Raw genomic sequence first — 24,120 nt, 5'->3', positions numbered from 1 at the left:
TAGTAGAGACCCTAGTGTTCATCATATGGTGAAAAAAAGGCTGCTGTTTCAGCTTTCTTGCCTAGGACTAGCGCTAACTTCTCCCCATCACCCCGCCCATATCCATCCGTCGTCCAGCTGTCGTACTGTTCTCTTCTTGCCTTGGTGTGCTAGCATTTACCCAATCATACCATACACGTACAGGACCGCAGCACGACAATAGTAGCCAGATAAAGTAACATTAGTCTGCACTGGTACACTATATTTCATTGCACTGCACTTGTATAGGAACTTCTTTACAGTCGACGATTTTTGATTGATTTACGAATTTATATCTCATAACATTTTGATTAACTTAATGTACCGTACCCGAAATTTCATGTTTAATAACTCTACGAGCATAACACAGTACAAAAACTGTTTTTTAAATGATAATACGAAATAACTAAATACTGTACTGTGCTCCTGGAATTAGATTGTACTGTAAAGTTAATAAAGAGTAAAGAGGGTCATTTTACAAATGCTCGAGTACACGTACCATATCAAGGATCACTAGATACTTTACCCGTAAGGTAATTAGTGGTCCATGACAATATAGGGGTTACGGCCGTGAACAGAAACATTCGTGATTATGAAATCGTGAAGCTAGACACGCTGTAGTTATTTCAACTTACATAAAAACGAATTTCGGGAAAATTTATTAAACATATCGAGTTTCTCATGTAGATGTCTGTCGTATTACATAGGAAATTTGCCATGTTTGATGGACTAATTAATTTTCCAAAACACTCTTACTGTAACGCGACTTGATTGATTGTACAGGAGTTTCGGTCATTACACGGAAATATTCGTGATTACGAAATATAGCAGCATAATAAGAATGAATTACTACTTTGCAAGGTTTCAAACAATTCGTCGTAAATAGTAGGTCGTATATATACATCATGTATACAATCTTTATTAAAGGGTTGTATGCAAGGGGTACATTACCAGAAAAGTATGTCACGTTTCTGTATGCTATATAATAACAGTAGCTATATTAATATATAATAGGAGCTGCTATCAATCAGTCTTTACTGATCGACTGAATGTAGCAATGCGTCGCCTTTTCTACAGCCCAAATTTCGGTTAAGTACCACGCTAAAACTTACAAGATACACCATCGGAGATGCAAACTCAGTCCAGCATTAGTATATCCATATCAATGTATAATAACTTCGAGGTTTGTTGTAATATTGCAGGGTATTAAGTAATGGTAATTGCGTAACATTACAAAGAAAAATAACAAATTAGAACGATTTTCAATTATAGCGATCATATTGTAAAGTCGGTACTTAGATACTCCACTGTAATAGATAAAATTATTATTTGTATTATTTCAAATTGTTATGCTTGTTTATATATATTCTTTGTCAGAAAAGTAAGTATTAAATTTTACTAAGGAACCCAAGAATCGTTTAGTTTATGTAGGAGTTGGTGGCTCTCGACTTCTTGTTGACGATAAATAGCTATGGCTGATGCTAGCTACATGTTTCGCCAGGTTACTTAAAGGTAAATACCAGATGCAGATCAGCATAAAAATGGCGATAAAAAAGAGGAACCAAAACAATTTCTTCCCGTATTTGCTCTGCATCCAACATCGATAATTCAACAATATATTATTGCAGGATATGAGAAATTCCTCACGCCAGCTACCTGCTTCGTGTATCATGTCTTTCGAAGTAGCATTATCATTTCTATTTTTAAATAATCTGTAAATTTTAAACAATCTCAGCTTCATTAATTAAATAGAACAAAACTTATATACAAAAATTTTACATAAGTTACAAAACATCATGAGTTCATAAGTGGTCTTACTTTTCTATATCATTTGTTGTAAATTTCTCTTCTAAAACATTTGCTCTAGTTGAAAAAAAGTTACATTTAATGTTAACCTGTACAGTTGATCAAAACTAATTCGCCATAAACGCGTACTATTTAATTTTGCGAAATATTCTAATTCCTTTCAAGAATACGCGTAGAAATTCCTCAGAGATACTTGTTGAACAGATTGATTGATTTACCTTTCTGTTAGCATACGAACATTTGCTTCAATAGCATCCTGCTGTTCATGCATCTCTTCCATTTCATTACTAATCCGTGTCTGTAATCCTTTTTCAAATCTGTAATAACACACAAGTAATAAATGATTTTATGCCAGACACTAGTTTGCAGTGCCTTCATAATATTATACCCTTGCTGGTAAATGTCTGTATTATTGGTGGTAGCGTCTTCGTGATTGTCTTGATTTACGATTTCCAAATTACTATCTGGATTTTCCTCGACAATAGCACCAATCACTGGCCCTCGTCTCCTAAATTGTAATTTTGAGTGATCCTATTTTAATATCACTACGACAAACTGTATTATAACACTGTTAATATGACGACCTGTCACGTTTAGAGTAGCAGATTTATTCATTGCTTTTAATCATCAGAGTCGTTATCAGATAAAGATTGATGTTATTAGCAGCATATTCTACTGCAGCATAATGCCTGAATTATGTCTAGGTGCAATACCTTCTCATAGGTCCTTTTACAACTTCTTGTTTTTCAGCACCTTCCTTTTCTTCTTCTTCTTGTAAACCGATTGCTTGCGCTGCTCTAAAAGCCATTTGCGCAAAGGACTGTCCAAGTGATTGTCGACGATCAAGCTATTGTACGATAACGAACAGACATGTCATCAACTTCGATAAGTTTTAAAGAAGAATTATTAAAAATTCGGATACGCAGTTTTCTCGCTTCTAAGAAATCTTAAGACTGTCATGCGACAATTTTTACCGAATTTTAGCTAAATAAGCATGCAATGTTTTGTAACTTCAGTGAGATCTCAACATAAAACTTACCCTTGGGGATTGAGAATGAATCGGATCTGTTGAAGTGACACCTTTTCGATGCCTTAGTCTAGCATGTGATGCTGTTTTTGTATTAAATTTTTAATAGCCTAATTAGCATAATACCGACTAAGATCATATCAGTTTAGTTATATATCCGCTACAAATACTACTGAATTATTGCAGGCAACGGGAAATATTCAGAATTATAGTGGAGAATCAAGATTGATTATAAATACAGTCTAACTTTGTATTGACGGCATTGCTCCTATAGTACGAAGAGCGGTATTCTGCAGGGCTTGCTCATCACGCCGTTTTCTTATAGAGATAAATTACAATCTGTATTACAAAAGGAACAATTCTGTTCTTCTAAGAAACTTCGAATTTTGTAAAGTCTAACCTTGCTTCTTCAAGTTCTTCTTTTTGTCCGGCAATTTGTCGCTTCAAATGCTCTGAGTATGATATAAGTATTTTAATGGACATGCTTAGATTTTCTTCCTAAATGAAAGTATAATTAGTATAAAAGATAAAAATGGTTAAAATTTACAAATTTATGAGGACAAGGTCTTGAGATCAGAATCTTTAGGAAATCAACAATCACTTACTTGTTGAACGCTACCAAGACTTTCAGCTTTGCTGATTATCCTGGAAAGGCATTTTTCCAGAACGTCAGTATAGTCTTCCGCCGCTCGAATAACCTCCTAGTATATAAAGATGAATTTATGAGAGAAACGTCATTCTGAATTATGCTCGAACCAGAAAGTAAGCTTATTACCTTTATTCTAAGATCTGTAATCAATCGATTCAAAATCTGTCCGAAACACAAATAGTTTAATAAATTGAGAATCTTCGTTATGAAACTATTAAATCGGGTTACGTACGGTTGTAAATCTATAACTAAATACATAGCCGCTACATTTATTAAGTGACGATGATTCAGCCATTAAAATATATATATTAGATTTATTTGAGTACGGCTCAATTGTTGTACTGAAACATTTTAGTTACGCAAGCGTGCTCAGTCGGCCATAGATTTTTCTTATTGCTAAGCACCTTTATAACATTTCTAAGGTCAATAATTTCCTTATTGGCATTCGATTCCGTTAGCTTTAAGCTACGCTCCTAAGATACAAAAGGTGCTTATCCTTATAGAGCAAATTACAGGAATTAACCGTAAATACTACAAATTAGCAGCACCTGTGAAGATAATCTAACCGACATCGTTGACTGATCCGTTTTGAATGCTAACACTAATCTTGTGTAACGATCCTGAGCGTGTTGACGAATAGACATTTATACTATTAAATCTGGATCTAGCACTTCTGATAATGAGATCTACATTTCATATTTAAATGATTTCTAGAAAGAATATCCGAAGCAGTATAGAGTATATATTCCAAACCTCAATATTGTCGTAGGTATCCCACCTAATAAAATGATTAATAAATTTTAGTTCACAACCAGTGAGTTATGGATATTATCTACTGTACATGTGTATAATCATGCAAGCTCCAAACTAAGGAAAAAATACTAAGGACCTACAGCGAAAATCCTCAACATATTTTCATCACATGTAATAAACTGTTAAGACTACAGTAAACCAAGCTAACATCAAAATCACTTTGAACTCTCTGCGTATCTTTCATGTAATGCTTTGACTAAAATCTTATCACGTACGTAGATTCTCTGAATGTTGCAGATCTTAGCATAGAGTTTGTCTTCGCGTTATTCACAACTTTGCGAGCACTTTTAGTAAATGTAGCAGCAATGTCAGCCATGCCTAACTTTTTCGCCTGAGGATCTGATTCACATCGGAGACGATAAATGCTTTTATCTGCTGAATGATATTTAAGTAGATGCAAATAACTATTTGAAGTTTGCATAGTTAATAGTAAGCATAATCAAAGTATTAATGCTGTATAGTAGGGATGAGTAATAAAACGGATGTTCAATAATGCTTCGGAGTTTGAGTTTGTTTACACTCTTGACAACGATACAAGTTAATAGCCTCAAAAATCTTAAAATTTAAACAACGGTTCCGCATCCTAACTGAATTACAATTTGAAAAGCTGTGAAATGTAAATGAAGCACTAATACAATGTATAAGCATATCAGTATGTATGCCTAAACCTTCAATACAAACTACTTCAAATTTTATAGAGACTTAATGCTTCACAAGTACATAGTTCAGTTCTGTCAGATATGAACCTTTTGCTCCTTTAAGTATTTCCTCTGACTCTTCAAATGCACTCTGTGCAATGGAGCCTAATGCCGGCCTAACACTGTGCTTCCATTTCTCCATTGCAGATAACCTAATAATTTCTATAGAAAAATCGAATAATATTTGAATCGATAAGCAACACAACTAAGAACAAGAATAATTTAGAAATGATCTTGCAGCTCCTGCCTTTCCATAAATAGATTATTAATAGCAAATAAAAAAAACGAAACTTTTACCGTTAGTAAAGAAATATATTTCGCATATTACTATAATTAGTCTTAAAGAAAATGATTTCTTAATGTTAATTCTATAAATTTCGTGAAGAATAAGTATACCTGATCCTAAAGGTAAGCTGGTAAAAATTCTAATTAAAATTTTAGGAACTACAATAAGCAAGTCATTCGTATTTGAGGTTACCTTTGTCTTCATCAACTTTCTTAAATTCATTCAATGTTCTTTGAATAGAAGTAACTTGGCTAAGACTATCAGAATCAATTTGATTCACATATTCCGAATCAACAGGAATATCTGTTTGGCATGCCACATCCAACGTAAGCTTAGGATCTGTCAAAAAATAATGTTGGTAAACGACATCTTTCTGCTGATTGGTTTGGACAGATACATCTTGCAAATTTGCAATCTCGGTCTGTATGTAAATATTCGCGCTGGACTTTTGATTACAATTGGTTACATCTTCTGCTAATTCTGTGGAATTGCTAATAATACTGAATAAATGTAAACCGGTAGTGCTCCTGGAAGAACTACTCTGCATATAAGAACTAACGGTTTGCTGTTCTTCGCTATCCAGCGAAATTACAGGCAGACGACCTATGTTTGGACAGATGACTCCAAAAGAAGCCTTCGAGAATGGCTTCCGAGATAAGGTGATGTAGACTGGTTCAACAAATTCTTTAGTTAGGTTATCAATGATACGAGTATCCGAAAACGTGGTCCTATCAATCTTTGAGATCATCTCTTTAAAGGCTAACAGCTGCTTTTCAGATATCGAGAAGGCATCATCGTTATCAAGCGTTGGTAAAGCGCGAGCTAGGGGGCGTTGGCTTTCCTAGGTAATGTTTATATTTATACAAAGGTTATTGATATACTGTAGCATGAGGCAACGTTCTCATTGTATTCACCGTATATTTACCGCAGGCACTTTAGGTGACATTGCAGCTAATAAGACAAATATAACAAATTGCTATCTAGAAATATTTCATAACAGTACGCCAATAACTACTACAACGAAATCACTGTATCAGCCTTGCAGATAATAGTATCCTGGATCTTTCAAAAGGCAATTATCATGCAACTGCATTTTGGGTTACGAAATAAAATTGATATTCTAAACCCCAACACCATGTCTCTAATCACTACAGTATAGCTATTTCATGACTAAGGAAAACAGTTCCCAAAGCCATTTAATTACATAAGAATGCTGAAAGGATAATACGCTCAGATATATGCATTTACGATGTAAACTAACAGATAGTAGGAACACTGTTACTTGCACAGGTAATTGGTATTTCTTCGGTGAGGTATATTACATGGTGAAATGTAATAAAGTTATTTTCATATCTATACTCCATTATACGTGGTTCTTATCATGAGGTCCAACAATTACATTTAATATATCAAATTAGCAATCTTACCTCATTATCGGTAGCGCATCGCTTGCTTCTTTCCTCAAAACCTGTGATATCCTCTTGATCCTTTCCATACCGTGAAGTCGCAAGTTCGAGAGATCTCTAGAACGTTATCCAATGGTGCAGCCATATTTGAAGCAAGATTTTCAAGTACAATATTACAATTGACATTTCAACTAACCTCCAATTCCCAGTTTCTTTTTCCTAGGACTTCAAGCTCACGTTGTAGCTCCGATAATTGATCTACAAAACGTTTACACAGCATTGATAACGGTTAGCAATACTAGTATAAAATAATGAAACGGATACCGATAAATGTAAGTTGTTATAAAAATACAGAAGTTTAATCTTTCACATCACTATAACTAGCATGAAAACTGCCATACACTGATTCATTACGTTCAATAAAAGCAAAAATGATTCGCCAATCAAGTCAAAATTGGTCAAAAGTTATTCAGTGAATTATTTATCAGTATTAACTACGACGAATATAATGTTTGATCAACGAATTGAGGCTTCACAAGGGAAGTTCCTAATATTCAGTAGATTATCAAGGAAATGTACACTAAATTTCAATTTGTTAACAAAAATGTAATACCAGTTAACAATAAGTTTTGCGCTTGAAGATCGCGGTTATTCCTATATTTGAGAAAGAACATTTACAAAGCAACAAGTTTAGTTCATTTACGTAATTTAATAAAAGCTATAAAAAATTATTATGCCGTGTAATAAATACAACTACATTTGGCCTCAGAATCAGATTAATAAGAAGACTCATCTGGATTCTCATACAGTTTTGATTCTTTGAACTGTTCATCCAAGCTCGATCTATAATTCATCTTAAAGAATAAAGCTTTTTTACTTCCCAGTTGAGTAAAGTTTTAATATTAAATAACCGTATTATATCAATTGACAAGAAAACTGTAATTCAAATGTTATAGAAGGACATCTACCACATCAAAGGCCTGTAATATACCTGTGTTTCTAGGGATGTGGTGAGTGCTTTGATTTTGTCACTAAATATTGAAATTAAAGGGTTAGGGTTAGAATCAGTGATCATTGCTAGCAGCTATTCTACAGTAGATCCATATCTACTTAATGGTAACAACTGAATGTCTGATAAACTGTGCGCATGTAATATACATTTGAGTAAAGAAGAAACAGAAATTTCGCTACTCTCTACGAATTGATTATAGTAGTAAGTTTTTCTACGCTATCACTAGTCAATAAGCACGATAACATGCTACAGCTACAACTACAGCAACAAGCAAGCATAATCTGAATTCGTATAGGTAATATTGTACTCCAGCTAGTTATACTGTATGATACTATCACAAGCCCATAAGTACTTTGAGCACGCTGGTATCTTCACGTAACAGTGATAACATATGAAATTAGACATGCAGGTCAAAATAGTATCGAGCCCTTGTACCTTTGATGCAGGGTGGATATTCTTAAGTCTTTCAGCTACCGAAGACAAGATAAAAAGAGGGCCGTTATGTAAGTAGTAAATTTTAGCCAAATATCTACTGCGATTAACTACCAACTTCTGCTTCCAAAATAGTGCATCTATCTCGTTCCTCAACCAGGGATGATTGCAATGAATCAAGCCTAAAATCACATAATCGTACAAAAGAAGATAATTTAGATATTGTAATCACAAAAGAATATAACGTAAATAACGCATCAGGAAATACAGTTGCATTCAGTAACAAAAAAATTGAGTAATAGGAAAGCTGCACAGAATAGAAATTTCATAACAGTGATATAAGTTGGCTTCTACGGAGCATAATATGGGTCTATCTGAAACCATCAATGAATTTTTACCGACTATAATATAGTATCTTAAAAGGGTCTGTATGCATAACAAAAGCTACAACAACATGCTAATAGTAATCCTGCTTTCAACAATTTGAATCGTAAAGACTATTAAAAGGTTTTTTTTTATAGTGCTATACACCATACAGTAATATAGAACAAGATAAATTTATAAAAGATCCGTACAGCAGATAGCCATACACTATGCTAGAAGTCAATTAAGACGTGTAGTTACTGTATTTCGCTTTTGCTATTATTAATATGTAATTGTTACGCGTATATTCAATAAGGTGAATCACCTTCTTGCTGTATAAAGGTATGTACATTGCACAGTAGTGTAATAAGTTTATCAGAAAATTAGAATCTGTATACGGTATACAGTACAGTATATGCAAATAATAATTAATTTTTATTGTTAGGAAAGTAAAGCAGATACTGATCGAAAGTAACCTGGAAAGAAACAGTACGAAAGTAAGTACTACACATACAGTATAGTACATCGCGGTAATTCATACTTAAAAATTAATAGATTAGACTAACGTCTTAGTTTTCGATGGGAAAGAACCGATTCGGTGAGCTAGCTACAACATGACTTACGTGCCTTTGACTGAATCATCCTAAATTACCGAGTACTGTACTGTACAGTATTTATTCGTAAATACGGTAGTGTACTGTACACTACCTTTGCTGTAAATGAATACAGAAATCAATTACAGTACCAAAAGGACTACAAGTACTGTACCGCATGTACTGTACACTATCCAAAAATGCGGCTGAAACGGCTCTACTGTACTGTACTGTACTGTATACAGTACCTTCGTTATACTGTACTGTACAGTGCTTATTTAAACAAATTCGCCAAGTTTTAACGAAATGAACCAAGATCTTAAAATCTTGGTTAATTTTACTAAGAATTGGCAGATATGTTTGGACAAATGTACTGAAGGTGAATAACTGTTTTAGCAGCACTAGTGCAAACTCCCGTCGCTTTGCTGACGGTTTACGATAATGTGCTCATTTAACAGATAGTATTACCATTTGTCGTAGACCTGTCAGAGGTTCAGTAACTTTATACCGTGTACTGTGTAGTAGTAGAGTGTATGACATATACTGATATACATACCGCATTTCTCTAATCTTACAGTAACTCTCCATTTTTAGCTATGTGGAACACTCTTACCCACTCATTCATACTATATAATATATATATATATATATATATATATATATAATGTAATCTGTGCCAGAAACCGACAATTGTATAGTATATTAGTATCACTGGTCATTCTTCTTCAAATAATGCCGTACTATACATACTGTACACTGCAGCACTAGTAAGAAAAAACCATAGAAAGTCCATAACGGCTTTTTCACTCTACAGTACTGTACAGTAGATGCAGTACGATTAAAGTACAGAAGCGTATAATGTACTGTACTGTATTATGCGGTAAGGTTAAAACGAGACCTGTGGGTCCAGGTCTTCTTTTAGCAGTCCATGAATGTACAGTAGTACATGCTGTACAGTGTACAGTACAGTATTATGGTAAGGTAATGTAATGTACTGTACAGTACTGTACAGTACTGCACAAGTGCACATGATACAGTACATTACATTACCGTAATTTACTGTCACTATTTATTTATTTACCTACTGACTACTGTATACAGTTTGGGCAAAAATTTTTATGTTTGTAAATCCCTACGAAGTACTGAGTAGATGAGTCAGTGAGGAAATTATTAATTATAATCTAAAAATTACTATACTGTATATATATGAAAAATGATTATTATGTGATATGAGCATAGACTAATTAGCTAAATACGCAAATATAGTGTAAATATAGTGATTGCAATTGATAAATCATCCAGATAATTCTTCGCAATTGCAGACCATACGGAAAACAAGCTAAAATATATGCGTATGAAACTAGTTCTTAATATTTAGTCGATATAGACGCCTCCGTACTATGATCCAGAAATAGTATACATTGATTATACTGCACGATAAATAAAAAACTGAACCAAGGTATTTGTTTATAGAATTCTGTTATGTAGAAGATATTATATAGAGAATTGGATATACAGATGTACGGAGAATGTGCGATGTATATCCACATTAATGTACTTTACGATAAATGTAGAACTGAAGTATGGTATTGTTTATAGAATTCCGTCTTAATTAAATCTATAATTGTTATAATCTGCGCCCTGATTTACGGTAGGCTACCGCAATGCACCTCACAGTTACGCTAGAAATTTTAGAGTCCCCACTATCCAGCGCATGTTAAGGTAAAGTGGATTTAAATACATTATTAGGGTAAAAATAGAATAGACATGTTATTGTATGAATATTTATAAATTTAAGATTAGTAAGTAAAAGTAAATGTCAGCAAGACTGAAGGGTAAGAATTAGATGCGAACTATATACGATTAATGTAGAGAATACCCAACATTATCAATAAGGGTGTTTAGGTAGGCATCTTTTATGCGGTACATTATTCCTGGAGCTGTTCTTCAAAAATCTCTGTGTTCTAAATAGATTTATGGCTCATTAAAATCTTGATAGAATTGTACCAAGATGGTCTGTTGATGTTCAAACGGTTATTAATGATACAATATAGGCTGTATAGCTAACTATGAATCTACTACTAGGTGTGATTGTCAGTACAATAAACCTGTGAAACAATCTATAAGCTGTACCCAAAGATTTGCTGTGCAAATGCGCGTTCACAAATTTCTGAATTCTGACTAATATCCCAGATTTTGCATTGGATGTAAATAATTGCTACGAACAATGAATATTATGCAAAGCAAAGCTAGGTTTATATGAAACAGCTAATTATACGCTGTATTGCATGAAGTATCGCTGCTAAGTTATGTATTATTAGTTGCAATTATAATTATCCGTCAATCCGGCAGCTTGTCTGGTCAGTGATCGCACAAATAAGTAAGAAGTAAGCACGGTTAATAAAGTAAACTCCTCGTATCAATGTTGACACCGTATCTGGAATAAATATATACTATATTACAATCACAACAGATACCTAATAAATTCATTAGCATTGATACAAAAATGTACTCGAATTATGTGCTTAATTCTATTCGTAAATAAATTAAAACTTACAATATGCATCTTACGGTAAACCCGATGCAAAAATTGTGAAATGCGAAATGCTTACTTTATACGCTACTGCAGAATAAACATAAAATGTAGCGCTTTCTTATCCATCCTAAACTAAGAATATATGTAAAGGTGCTTGCTCATGTACTGAATGTATAACTAGTAGCACTAAAATAAGGCCTTTAAGTAAGTCGGTTAGGTTGCATTTTGATTTACCAACTTACCTTAATTCCAATTTTATAGCGTAATGCCTAGAGTTATTAAGTTTATCTGCCAGTATTCGAGATTCATATCGCAAGCTATTGTTTTCCTCTGAAAGAGTTAACGTTAACGATCAAAATCAACATTTAATTACAGAAACTTCAAAATAATAACTTGTTATCATAACTTTGAATTGAAAAAGCAATGTGGAGCGCAATTGCCAATAATTCAGTAAGAATACAGCGATTGACATTGTCTAGTACAATATCGTATTTATGACGGTGATTAGGTCCTGCTGCAATTAGATTGGATTCACTTAACGAACTTCGAAAGCATTAGGATTACTTCTGAATTAAAAGGTAAAATGTACTAGTACCTAACTACGATATAACAGCAGCGTACATAGTTTTAAGAGACCTAAAATTTTACGCAGTTAAGAGCTACGGTTTCGGTGGAATTACAAAACGCATCAATAGGAAAGCTTTATCTCTTTCATACCTCGTAACTTCTCGAGTAACAAATTCACTGAAGCTAGCCTATTCAAATTTTATTTGAAGGTTAATAAATCGCTATTAGTACGTTAGATTCGGATTCTAATCACTAATATTTCCAGCTAGGGTACTGCCAAATACACGTATATAAGATCGCCAACAATATTCATTAGCTATACTCTAATATACAATTCATCAATCTAATCATTTTAATATTACAGATCCATAATTAATCCTGATCTCGAACTCTACCCTTATAAGAAATATATCCCTATTTATTAGCACATTAATAATTAATCAGCAGAATTATAATATGATAGAAAAAACTAAAGAGCTATCGTTGTAAGGGTTTGTTGTTATAATATTTGTCTTCCATTCATACATTATATTCAGTAATCATATTTACCGACTTATTACTTAGTGAATATTAAATCACCGTACCTTTTTTCTAATTTGTTTTTAGAATAAGCCAATACGGAAATTTTATTCGAAAAATTATTTAACTCGTTCTCTAAGTCTCGGCAGATACCCTGGAAATTTAATTCACCAATCAAATGAGCCATCTATCAATATTAATAGCCATATCGGAGTGTAATATTAATCATGAATAAATTACCTCTCTTTCGATATTTGGTGACGACGAAAGTAGATGCGTTATTTGATTGAGAACAGCTACCTTTTTTTCTTCAAAGACCGTTGCCTAAACAAGAATAAATAATTTGAGTAAGTTGATAAATTCAAGAACAAGCCGTTATTTTAATAGTTTATTAGCTATAGTAAAGGAGTTGTATTATATTGTTATTAACGTGCCTAAAGTAAATCAAGTTTTAATTATAAGACAGACTTACAGCTTGTCCTGCAATGATACTGTAACCATCTTTTGGTATTGAGCTATCTAGAGAGATATTAACAAAACTGTCAATGGAATTGCTAGTGATATTAATATCGACACTTCCAGAGGCGCTCGGTCTTTGATGGTCATACTTTCGGATACTAGCGCTAATCAGTTCAGTATATCTAGTAAAGATATCCTTAAATATTCCATTAACGAGTGTTGTCGCAAAAAGTACTTCTGGGTCATGCTTAATTTCGTGGATTTCTACATTCAAGGTAGTGCTATAATTTCTATTTCCGAAATTTTTACCATATGTTGAGTTCTTTCCATTTCTATCATATATACATGCAAAGATTTCTTCGACACACCTATCGGCGTAACTTTCTAAGTCTTTTAAGAAAGGCTGATTAACTTCAGGACAAGTCATTAAGATTCTCCTTGGATCCGTATCACATAATGGTAACGGCAAAATAATATTGCCTCTGTGAGATCCAGAAATTATTTCTGACTGTATTTCGCTGTGTAGTGACTGACCGTTTTCATTTGCCGTATTTAACATATTGTCGTGTTGCCAAAGTACTCTGTTAATATGAGAAATGATATTGGTGACATTTAAATATCATAGGAGCTATATCAATGCAATTTATCGCTTGATCATTATAAAACTGTTTCAGATATCTGAATTTAGATGTAAAATCATCATACGGTACCCAACTGGTGGGTATACGTATTACTCCTCATAAGCAATTGTAAATATAATGCACAGTACATTCCTCAATTTTTCGTGTAGTTTATGGGATTCTTACAACGGGGTAGTAAACCAATTTATGAGATTGATATTTAAATTCGGGCCGTAATACAAACAATGATTTATTCCTATTAAGATACTACTGCAGGAGCAAAGAGCTAGTTTCGACATATAAAGAATTTATGTTCATGCAAACCAATGGAAGAGAAAATACTGTAACCTACTCCTATTAACTAAGTTAGCAAGAAAATGTGTTTGATATACCTTTTATTCGACTCCTCCGATAAGGCCTTTTCTAGGTCAGCTATAATCTTACGCAAAGAATCATTTTCGTTTGTCAACTTGTTATTGATAGCATCCGTTCTCTTAGCTGATAATCGTGTCTTTAAGTAATACATAAATAATAAGATAATTACTTACATAATTGAAAGAGTAAACTGATAATGCATTGTAACGATATAATGTGATTGATTATATGATAGTAAAAATGAAGAGTACATTTGGTCACCTAACAATGAAAAAATTTTAAGATACTTGTATGATACTCCTTACAAATACATACCTGAGCCAAATCTGCTTTTAAACTTGAAAGTTCAAGCACTAGATAGTCAGTCTGAAATCTCTAGCAATTATAGAAACAAAACCATTAATTTGAGAACATCGCTTCTATAATTGAGTCGTCAGAAATAAACTGCTAAGATTCTCAATATTCTATAATTGATTACAATAATTGCTAATCACTAATTTGCAACGGATTTATTTAAATAGGGTGCAGTTTTGCAATACCGCATATCGCAAGTGGACTATACACTAGTTTCAAGATATTTACACTTTGTTTATGCTCATCCAACGTTCGATAAGCTTCTTGTTTTACTGTCTTCAATTCCTCCAGTGACGAATACGACTTATCAAGCTAAGAATGATACGTGTGAACCAAAATTAATCATGGTAATTTCATCGGGAATTCCGCCGAAAAGTTAGTTACTAGTCATTCAATACATATATACATTTCTTTAAGAATGCATAAAGAATACATCAGTAATAAACACTGGTAGTATTTTCCACCACAGTAATGAAAGGAAACGTAGATAATTAACATGGTACGGTAACTTACCATTTCATGTAATTCTTTTAAGTTCTTTTCAAGTTCAATGTTGTCCCTCTCCTGAAAGTAACAACAAGTGCTAGAGTTACGCTAAGTTACAAAGCTTCATAGATATGAAACTAACCAATTGTACATTTTTTCCTTGAATTCTATTTTTTGCCTGGCGCAACTCCGAAACTGAAGTAGATCATTAAAAATTACCAGTTTAAGATTGAAAATAGTGCACAAAAAATACAACTAAAGGTATACAAGATTGAGAGACAGATTAGAGACTGTAAATGCACATACCAGTAGACATTAACTCTTCGTTCTCCTCAAGTAAATGCTTATTATTTTCAGCAATATTTTGATTACTAGTAAATAACACTGAGTCAATAGCTAGACAGCAGTAGTCTGAATTCAAGAAAACTTTATTGACTTATACCTTATGACTTTTTTTCGTAGTTCACTTATTTCTTGTTCTAATTGCTGGTTTGAATCTTCTATTGCCTCCACCTATAATCAACAAATCAATTGATAAGTATTATCATCATCGCGTTATACTTCTGCTTATGCTAAGGTAATTTGATTCAACCAGACCTGTAAAACCGCTTCCTTGCTCTGTCTATAAAGTTCTCTATTTTCCAACTGGAGCTGTGACATTCTGCTTAGAAGTACAGTTTTGTCACTATAAGAAAAGATTCATTATTTACTTATTTAAACGGTTAGTTGATATATATCAGTATGCCTATGCTACTCAGTAAGTATCTAATATACGTACTTACAACTACTATTATAGTTTTAAAGTAAAAAATTAACTTCACTTAGCAACAAATAATCGAATCAACTTAACAATAAAAATCAATGAATGCTCTAATTACCGATCAGTTATATCCAGGAAGGAAGACGAAGGCACTGCACATTAGTCGAGTGTGCAGTTAGCGGGCAAAATTGTCGCGTATTTAATTAAAAGTTAGCATTAGTATCGATTAAAACTAAGTATAATTCTTTCATATATTTATCAACTAAAAATTTAAAGGATGAACACTATATATTACATAAATAATCCATTAATGAACAAAAGTACTCACTCGTCTTGTTTACTAACAATATAAATATTGCATACCTTCTTCATCAGTACTGTTCCATATTTCTTCGAAATAACTGCTTCTAGGATTTTCCTGGTATCAAAATATGCTTATTAGCTATCCATAACTTATCTACTAGTATAAGTAATCATACTTCGTCGATCAAGAAGTTTCAGTAGACTTAAGTGTCGTCAGAATGCTAAAGTAAAAACTTAACACAATCACGGCGCAAGAAGGCAGTACGAGTATAAGTCAATATAAAAAGATAACTGCATAATTTATTAAAACACTTAGGTCACCACAGCGCGTACCGTTTGATGATCAATTCCCACCACTGCATTTGCTGAAAACTCTGAACTAATTTTGAATTAATTATAATAATAGCAATATTATTAACAAATTCTTTTAAAGGGTCATACAGCATTTGACGTAATCCAAGTGAAGAATCGTACCTGAAATTACTTTTTTTGTATTTAAGAGATGAAATCCAGCGGCGTATAACTCTTTTGTACGTATCTTTCGCAATGAGAGGGTCTCCATTGCCTGGATCAAATAGTCTCGCCAATTCTTCCAAAGCTTCCGCAGACTAATAATTAATAATTAGGGTTAAATACGGCTATTAAGTTAGCTAATTTGTTGACATTTCCGCGATATAAAAGGCCATTAAATGAATTAAAGGTTACATTTTATCGCATACCTCTGTAGTATCAGGCAAAGCATTCTGTTTTAAATATGAAATAATCTTGGATATACGGACTTCGCCCGTTGATTGTACATCGCAAACTCTAAATAAGGTCTCCAACATATAATTATCATCTGCAGATAGGGCCTGATCAACATCAGCTTCCAGACTTACATCGAATTTTCCGAAATCACTCATGGCGAGAATTTTTTCTATGTAGACGATTAATCGCAATCAGCTTATAGACAATGATAATGTTATAACTGTTATCGGCATACCGATCTGACAGAACTATGTTTGGATATAAGTTCACACCCTCAATATAAAAGTGATAAGACTTATTCATAAGATACAAAATATTCCTTTTAATATAGCACTTTAATAAAATGGCAGGCTAAGCCTAGCAATAGCCAGTTAACTATTCATGAAGATGGTACGATTGATGGTCAAACACAACCTATTAGCGTATGTTTGTAGTATATATTTGTTATTAAACCGAGTTACAGTTGTTGATTACACAGTACGGTAATCTGGTCAAGCTAACTTTGGTAAAACGGAGGAAAATGATGAGTCAACTTGATCTAAAACGATTATTGTCATTGCGATGTTAATGAATATCTATTACTAACTTAAGCTCTGAACAATGCGAGCATGTCACATATGATAGAATATTGCCCGAATTGGCAGAACCTATTAAGCGCTTACATTACGTAATGTATATTGGATTGATGATAATACGTTTTGTTGTTAATATACGCGTATGTAAATGTTAAAGTACTATAATTATTTACAAATAGTATAGTACATGCCAAGACTATATTGTGAACAGGTATAGAAATTGGGAAATTTATCGATGACTGCACATCTTCGAGGGTTACATCTGTGTACTTTGTGTACAGCATAATAACATTGTAGCTAGTTATCCACGACTTGCTAGAGTCAAGAAAATAATAATACGCTGAATCAGTACTAGTACAGTAACCCTAATTCATTTTGCATAAAATTCTTTGTAAACTTCGTTCAAGCTATCCTACTTACTGTCACATCAACATAATATATGTATACTGTATTACTACAGCAGCACTCCGTGGTAGTCCATGATGACTACTGAACGTATTATTGTATTCCAAAAATACAGTAATAATTCAGTACGGGACTTGATAAAAGATACTGTATTACTGTATTTAATTTAAATACCATGATATTATCATAGTTATTATAATAATAATAACAAAATTGAACAAACAGAAACCATGGGAGGTCCTAGTAGCTGACATACAGTACTACTTACTGTAGTGATATTAGAGATATGTGCAGACTGTAGAAATTAGGGAATTCCAGTACCGTACTGTAGCGTAACATGATAGGCGTGTTGATTAAGAGGGTTGATTACAGTAGACTTTAATTCAGCCTGCAAGAGCGTGAGCGCACAAGCCAGCCCAAGCTATGCTAAAAATTCTCATTAGTAGACACCAGAGTATTGTAATTACAGTCTAGTATAATAAATAAATCATGATAATGAAATAATTACAGTAACATATTCACCGTACTATACTGTACTGCATAATGACAAATGTAATTACGCTTATAAGTGTTTAATTAATGATGTTGCAATGACAGATTGACGCAACACTGATATTTTGAAAATAAAAAGAAAGAATTATTATGCCGATAAGATCAGGTATAGAATGCAGCAATAGTTTAAATTAGCCTTTTTAATGGATTCTTTAGTATTAGTTAATAGTAGAAAACATTAAACTTCCTGCGTGTTTCGACTACAATTTACTGTTTCGAATCATGAATTCATCCATTAAATTCCTACTTTTAGGAAGATTTTGCAAGTTCTAGTAGTAAGTACGCAAGGTTATACAGTTACTGTATGTGAATTAGTACGGTCACAGTATTGTACTGTACAGTCCAGTACTGCAACATTGAGCTTGCAGGTACGTACTGAACAGTACATACTGTTGGGCGCCCTGAGCTGGTGCAGGCTGATTTACGAGTATGAAACACAGCAGGGAGGTAGCCACAATTCTGATTCAACTATAATCAATCGTAATACTGTACTGTAATCCTTAAAATACATTTTTCAAGACTGACTACTATTGCAGTATGAAAGCTTTCATGAGAAGTTACGACGCTAGCATAGTAATACGTTAATAATGAGTTTATAAATAGTTAGAGATTTACACCTAAACGAACGACATTCTGAAAAGTCCTCTCAGAACAGTCATACTGTAAACGTAGGAAGCTACATCCAGCATATTTTGCAACGGTGTGCAACTCGATATGTAATAGGAATAGGAAAGTTAATGACTCATACCTAATCTGACACTGTAGCCATAGTATCTTCGATGCTGTAATGTTCAAACTAACGGAGGTTGCAGCTTCGCTAGAGAAAGTATGAGCTTTGTTCTGGTAAAAAAAGCTACTAATCCTAGTTTTAAATGTTCTGTTTTGTAAATGTTGTATCACTGCGAACATCAATACAGTACTGTACAGTACAGTATAGTACAGTGTACGGTACTGTAGTCGACTTAATAGTCAACCCGAAACCCGACTTGAACCCCGACTCGAGACGGGATTCGGGTTAAGAATTTCTATGGTGATACAGTATTTGTATAGCATTTGTACTGTACTCATTTCGGGTTAGAAAATCAACAATGTGTTCGGGCTTTGTCGGATTCGGGTTGCGTTTTCACTCATTGCAAGACTCTGCTGTACAGTACAGTACTGTACACTATACAGTAGAAACTGCAGTAGTTACATTATTATGTACAGTACAGTACAGTACAGTACACAGTGTACTGTACTGTATATTGTACTGTACACATTGTACTATACACTGTACACATTGTACAGTACTCTACAGTACAGTAATGACTAGTACAGTACATGTACAGTACAGTATACTGTACAGTAGTAGGGTACAGATTAGTCAATCGTGTGGAGGATAGGAATCAAATTTAATTTTTATTATTTATCTACGCTTTAATAAGATATGGTAGTATGTCCTGCACTATACCATTACATAAATGCACGCAGTCGAGTTTAGACTTAAGAGTCATTTTGATTGCACTTCTACAATGATATGATAGAAGTGAGGTTATGGTACTGCACTAACTGACTCTACACGTTAGTGATTAATTAACTAAACTCGACGCATGTACACGTACACCTATCTAGCAATCCTAACAATAATATCATTGTTAATTAACTATGGTAAAGTAGATATTGCTATGATTTCGTGCACTAGTTTATTTTGTTTTATTCCATTTTACTAACAGTGTTTATCTGATTTACTTTACATTACCTTACAGTATACTGTAGCACAGCCCGATACGGTATGCTTCCCGTTACCATGGCAACAGTTTGAAGATTTAATTGATTTATCAATTCTGTACTTTTCTGCTGTTATACAATATTTAAATATCAGATGACACCCTCTATCGTAACGTACTGACGTTGCTACAGTATACAATACTATTATAAATAATATAATTAATATCATGCAAAGTAAAAAGTACAAGTACGTGCGTACAGGCTGTATACAGTTTGCGAAGTAGAACAGGCGTGGGTTACACTAATATACCGTAAGAATATATACGTATGTATATACAGCATATGTATATGTTATATACATAATATACCGTACATTTACCACAGGTAACTATTTAATCGCTAAAGTACTGCAGCCTGCATTGGAACTGATAGTAATAAAGCTAGCTTTCAGACTTATCCAGAAAATCTTTCCGTAGTCCGTAGAGTACCATTAAAATACAGCGCAAAATTTATTACATTTTTATGAAATACTGTACAGTACAGTACATGTTAAGATAAGATACATAGTGATCAGATATCGTACATTTCAATTTGTATTTTTAAGTAGATTGTAAGATGCAAGAAACAAACTCTGACATATATTAGAACAATTTTTTTCGTAAATATACAGCAGCTTACCTTATCGATCATCGCAATGTCCGTGTCTAAGGAATATCCAAGGCCGTCACCTACGACCGAAATTAGCATACAATTCGAACAACAGCTAGACCATGTAGCTAGGTGGTTAACTTTCTGGACGCATGAGCTAGTAAGTCATCAAAACTTATAAATGTACGACGAATTCAATCGAAGTAGTTTAATATACTTGTATATCATTTTAAGATATGTAAATAATCTAAATATAGTTAATACACGAGTTTAATATAGTATTTTGTGATACTTAAATAAGGACATTACTTAGAGTAGTTCGAATTTCATTTGGTTTATTAACATTTTAAAACAGTGCGTCGGCTTTCTTCAAAAACTACTACGGATTTGTACGCTGGATGAAATGAATTTTCTTTGGAGCGTAAGTTCTTAAATAGAGAATATATAATAATTACATGCTGTGATCTAAGTTACAACAAAGGTGAAACATAAAGTGCTATAATAAAGGCTATTACCTAGCTATTACTATATAAACCATATCACACATGATTGTACAACATAACTCTTATGAATGATCAGTATAATGTGTGCAATGCAGCTGCATAAAGTATAACGTAAACGACATTGCTGATTTGTCTTTTTCAGTTCAATGCATACTAAAATCAAGCTCTGTTTGAATATTTCTTTCTAAACAGTATCTTTGGTCAACTGCACCAAACTTATTAATGCTAGCAGTTAATAATATTAATTTTATGATATATGTGTCCTGGATTAATTGTAGGTCTCTGAACCGGCTTTACATCGAGATTTCCTTTACAGCTCCAGTCTAGACCATCCCTATCACGGTTTTATGCCCATATCAACCCATCGGAGTAGACAAATACGACGTAGATTAGAAGAAAGAAGGCTTCGGTCGAAGGTATTACTAGGCATAAATAGCTTCGTCACTAAAAGATGTACCCAGTAGCCAATTTAGTTCTTGCCACCCTAACGTATAAGCAATTGAAACTACAGTTATTACTACTTAGGGGAATGAGAAAACCATTCACAGAATGCAAAGTGCGATGCTTAGAAGTATGGTAAGTTACAATATTTGTATGTTTAATTGATTTCGAAATAGCACAGAAAATACGAATATATCAATATCTAATTGTATTTGTAAAAATCAGACCGATATAAAGCAGTTGTGTCAAAGTAACAACGCTCCAGAAGGACTCAAAAAAGAATCAGTGTTACCAACAATTTACGCTAATCCAGGAAGGGATTATCTTTTCAAGTAAGATTATAATTACTGCACTCTCAAAAATACCACGATGAAATATTTGATAAAGAAATTATTGAAATAAATATACACTTAACAGACTAAGATAGTCATGCAATAAAAATCAAACAGATCATTGCACTATAAGTTCACCAAACTTCCATTATATAATTTATAAATAAAGGAAAATATAAAATTTAATTTAATACAGTACTGCGAATTGGCACATATTAAGTTTAGTAATGCGTTTTAAATAGCAACATTATTTTTAAGCTCTAAAGGTATAGAAAGGTCTACTATCAGATCTACGGATGGTGATATCTTACGTAGACATATGCAAAAAAATGAAATTCCAACTATTACGGCGAGAATCGGGTCAGTTTAGCCTAATTGTTGTACATGTAATCTTTTTTATTATCTTGTTATCTGTTAACTGGAAGTTTTTCTTCTGATAATAGAGACCATCATAGACGCATATCGATTATGAAAGGACGCGAATGTGTTCCTTTACAGGTACAGCATTGTATATACTGAATATTATTTGGTATGTGTTATACAATAGCTCCTAACTTCAGACTAGGCGTAGGCTACCGTATTATGCTTTATGCTTGTATAATACTGGTAGTGTCAACCCTTAGAATTGGATAATCCTAAGAAATATCTAAGTTAATCCCGAATATTCCAGGGCTGTAAGCATACATCAGTTATGCTATGTATCCAGCTTAGAATAGCTTATAGAAATACAGAATAAGGCCAACAAAATAATGCCGAATTTATTCAATACTAGCTTCTGATATACAGTCGAAGTAATATAGTACCGTGCTGTGCTGAACCCGATAACTCATCAACATACATTGGCATACAAGTTACAGTTACATCGTTACCTCTTACATAATATTGTATACCGCATCATGTGCTATAGTATTATAATATCTCGTAATAACATCTTCTCATTAACACTATCTTACACATAACCTGCTAGATATTGCTTGTCTCGCAATGAACGCCACAGATTCGTAGTAAGAATAAATGTGCGTGTTATGACATTACAATTAAACTATTTCGGATGGATAGATGTGTATAATGTATGACTTATACGTTCCTTAGGATTGACAGTAAAACAAAAAATAATAGTACGTGCTTTATGATAATAAGCAAGTTGTTTCTTATTCGAATGCTTTTTGAGCATTAAATACATATGCATCATGTAATGCGTACCATTACTGCATCAGTCATTATCGAGTATGTCAGTAAGACTATGGTGATACATAGCTTATGTGATAATGTTCAAATAATATAACGATGTGTATATAGAAGGTAGCAGTAGAAGAAAGGAGCTTTATTAGTGTATCGTTATATAAGTCTCAAGCAGTTTGATATTCCCTCAGGCTGCAATTCAACATGCTCTTTATTCCTATTCCACTGCTCTCGCGTCTGTCTGTTTGCTCACGATACATTAGTATTTATAGCCGGTCTATGTCGCATACGAGTATATTGTATGCAATAATTATACAATACATCAATTACAATTGCAGTACACTGCTAGCGTACAGTGTTTACAATACAAGACGATTACTGTAACTGTATCACTAAAACTCGAACACATCACGTCAGGGTTTACTAACCGTAGCTTAATAATTCTATGTTTACAATATTACAGTTCCGTTACAATTAGTGCAACGGCCAGATCCAGCTAACATAGAGAGATCAATGACAACATGAAGCTAACCCCTCAGTGCTGCAACTGACTTTAGTTACATCTAACACATATATATACTGTATATAACTGCATGTTGTATACTCGTAGCATAAACAACATAAGAAACAATGAACGATTGTGCATGAGTAGGTGCACGGCAGTAATACGATAGCTTATTTTAAAGATTAGCAATAAAACCGATCAATTTATATCAATCAATTTTTTTAAAAGTGATACTCCAAAAATCGTACTGATGATTAAATTCTTTATTTTTATCAATATTTTTTATTAGCAAAACATCACAATTTCAAACGTAGATGAAGAGGAAACTGTAATTAACTGGTTTCAGAACGTATGGAATACATTTCAAAGACATGAATTCTTAAAGCAGCTCGTTAAAATTTTAAATGCACCATTAATGTATAGATGCAAGAGAATTATTTA

General features: G+C 33.3%; 2 protein-coding genes across 2 annotated transcripts; one reads left to right on the top strand and one right to left on the bottom strand.

The window, feature by feature from the left end:
* Window positions 1-16,394: 16,394 nt before the first annotated feature.
* TRIADDRAFT_61797 (uncharacterized protein) lies at window positions 16,395-16,984 on the bottom strand (the record flags this gene model as incomplete). The annotated part of the gene is made up of 3 exons (XM_002117708.1): window positions 16,395-16,461; window positions 16,557-16,690; window positions 16,802-16,984. 3 exons carry the CDS (start codon window positions 16,982-16,984, stop codon window positions 16,395-16,397), a joined length of 384 nt encoding a protein of 127 aa, XP_002117744.1.
* A 3,778-nt stretch (window positions 16,985-20,762) lies between these two features.
* On the top strand, window positions 20,763-22,872 carry TRIADDRAFT_61796 (uncharacterized protein; the record flags this gene model as incomplete). Its single annotated transcript, XM_002117750.1, has 7 exons — window positions 20,763-20,876; window positions 21,072-21,137; window positions 21,498-21,635; window positions 21,745-21,795; window positions 21,886-21,992; window positions 22,436-22,490; window positions 22,765-22,872. The coding sequence occupies 7 exons, from the start codon at window positions 20,763-20,765 to the stop codon at window positions 22,870-22,872; spliced, it is 639 nt and encodes a 212-aa protein (XP_002117786.1).
* Window positions 22,873-24,120: the final 1,248 nt, after the last annotated feature.

The sequence above is a fragment of the Trichoplax adhaerens genome, genomic scaffold, assembly GCF_000150275.1.
Source record: "Trichoplax adhaerens TRIADscaffold_28 genomic scaffold, whole genome shotgun sequence".
NCBI lineage: Eukaryota > Metazoa > Placozoa > Uniplacotomia > Trichoplacea > Trichoplacidae > Trichoplax > Trichoplax adhaerens.
Note: the sequence above shows the minus strand (reverse complement) of the source record. Positions and strands in the feature narration are given on the sequence as shown.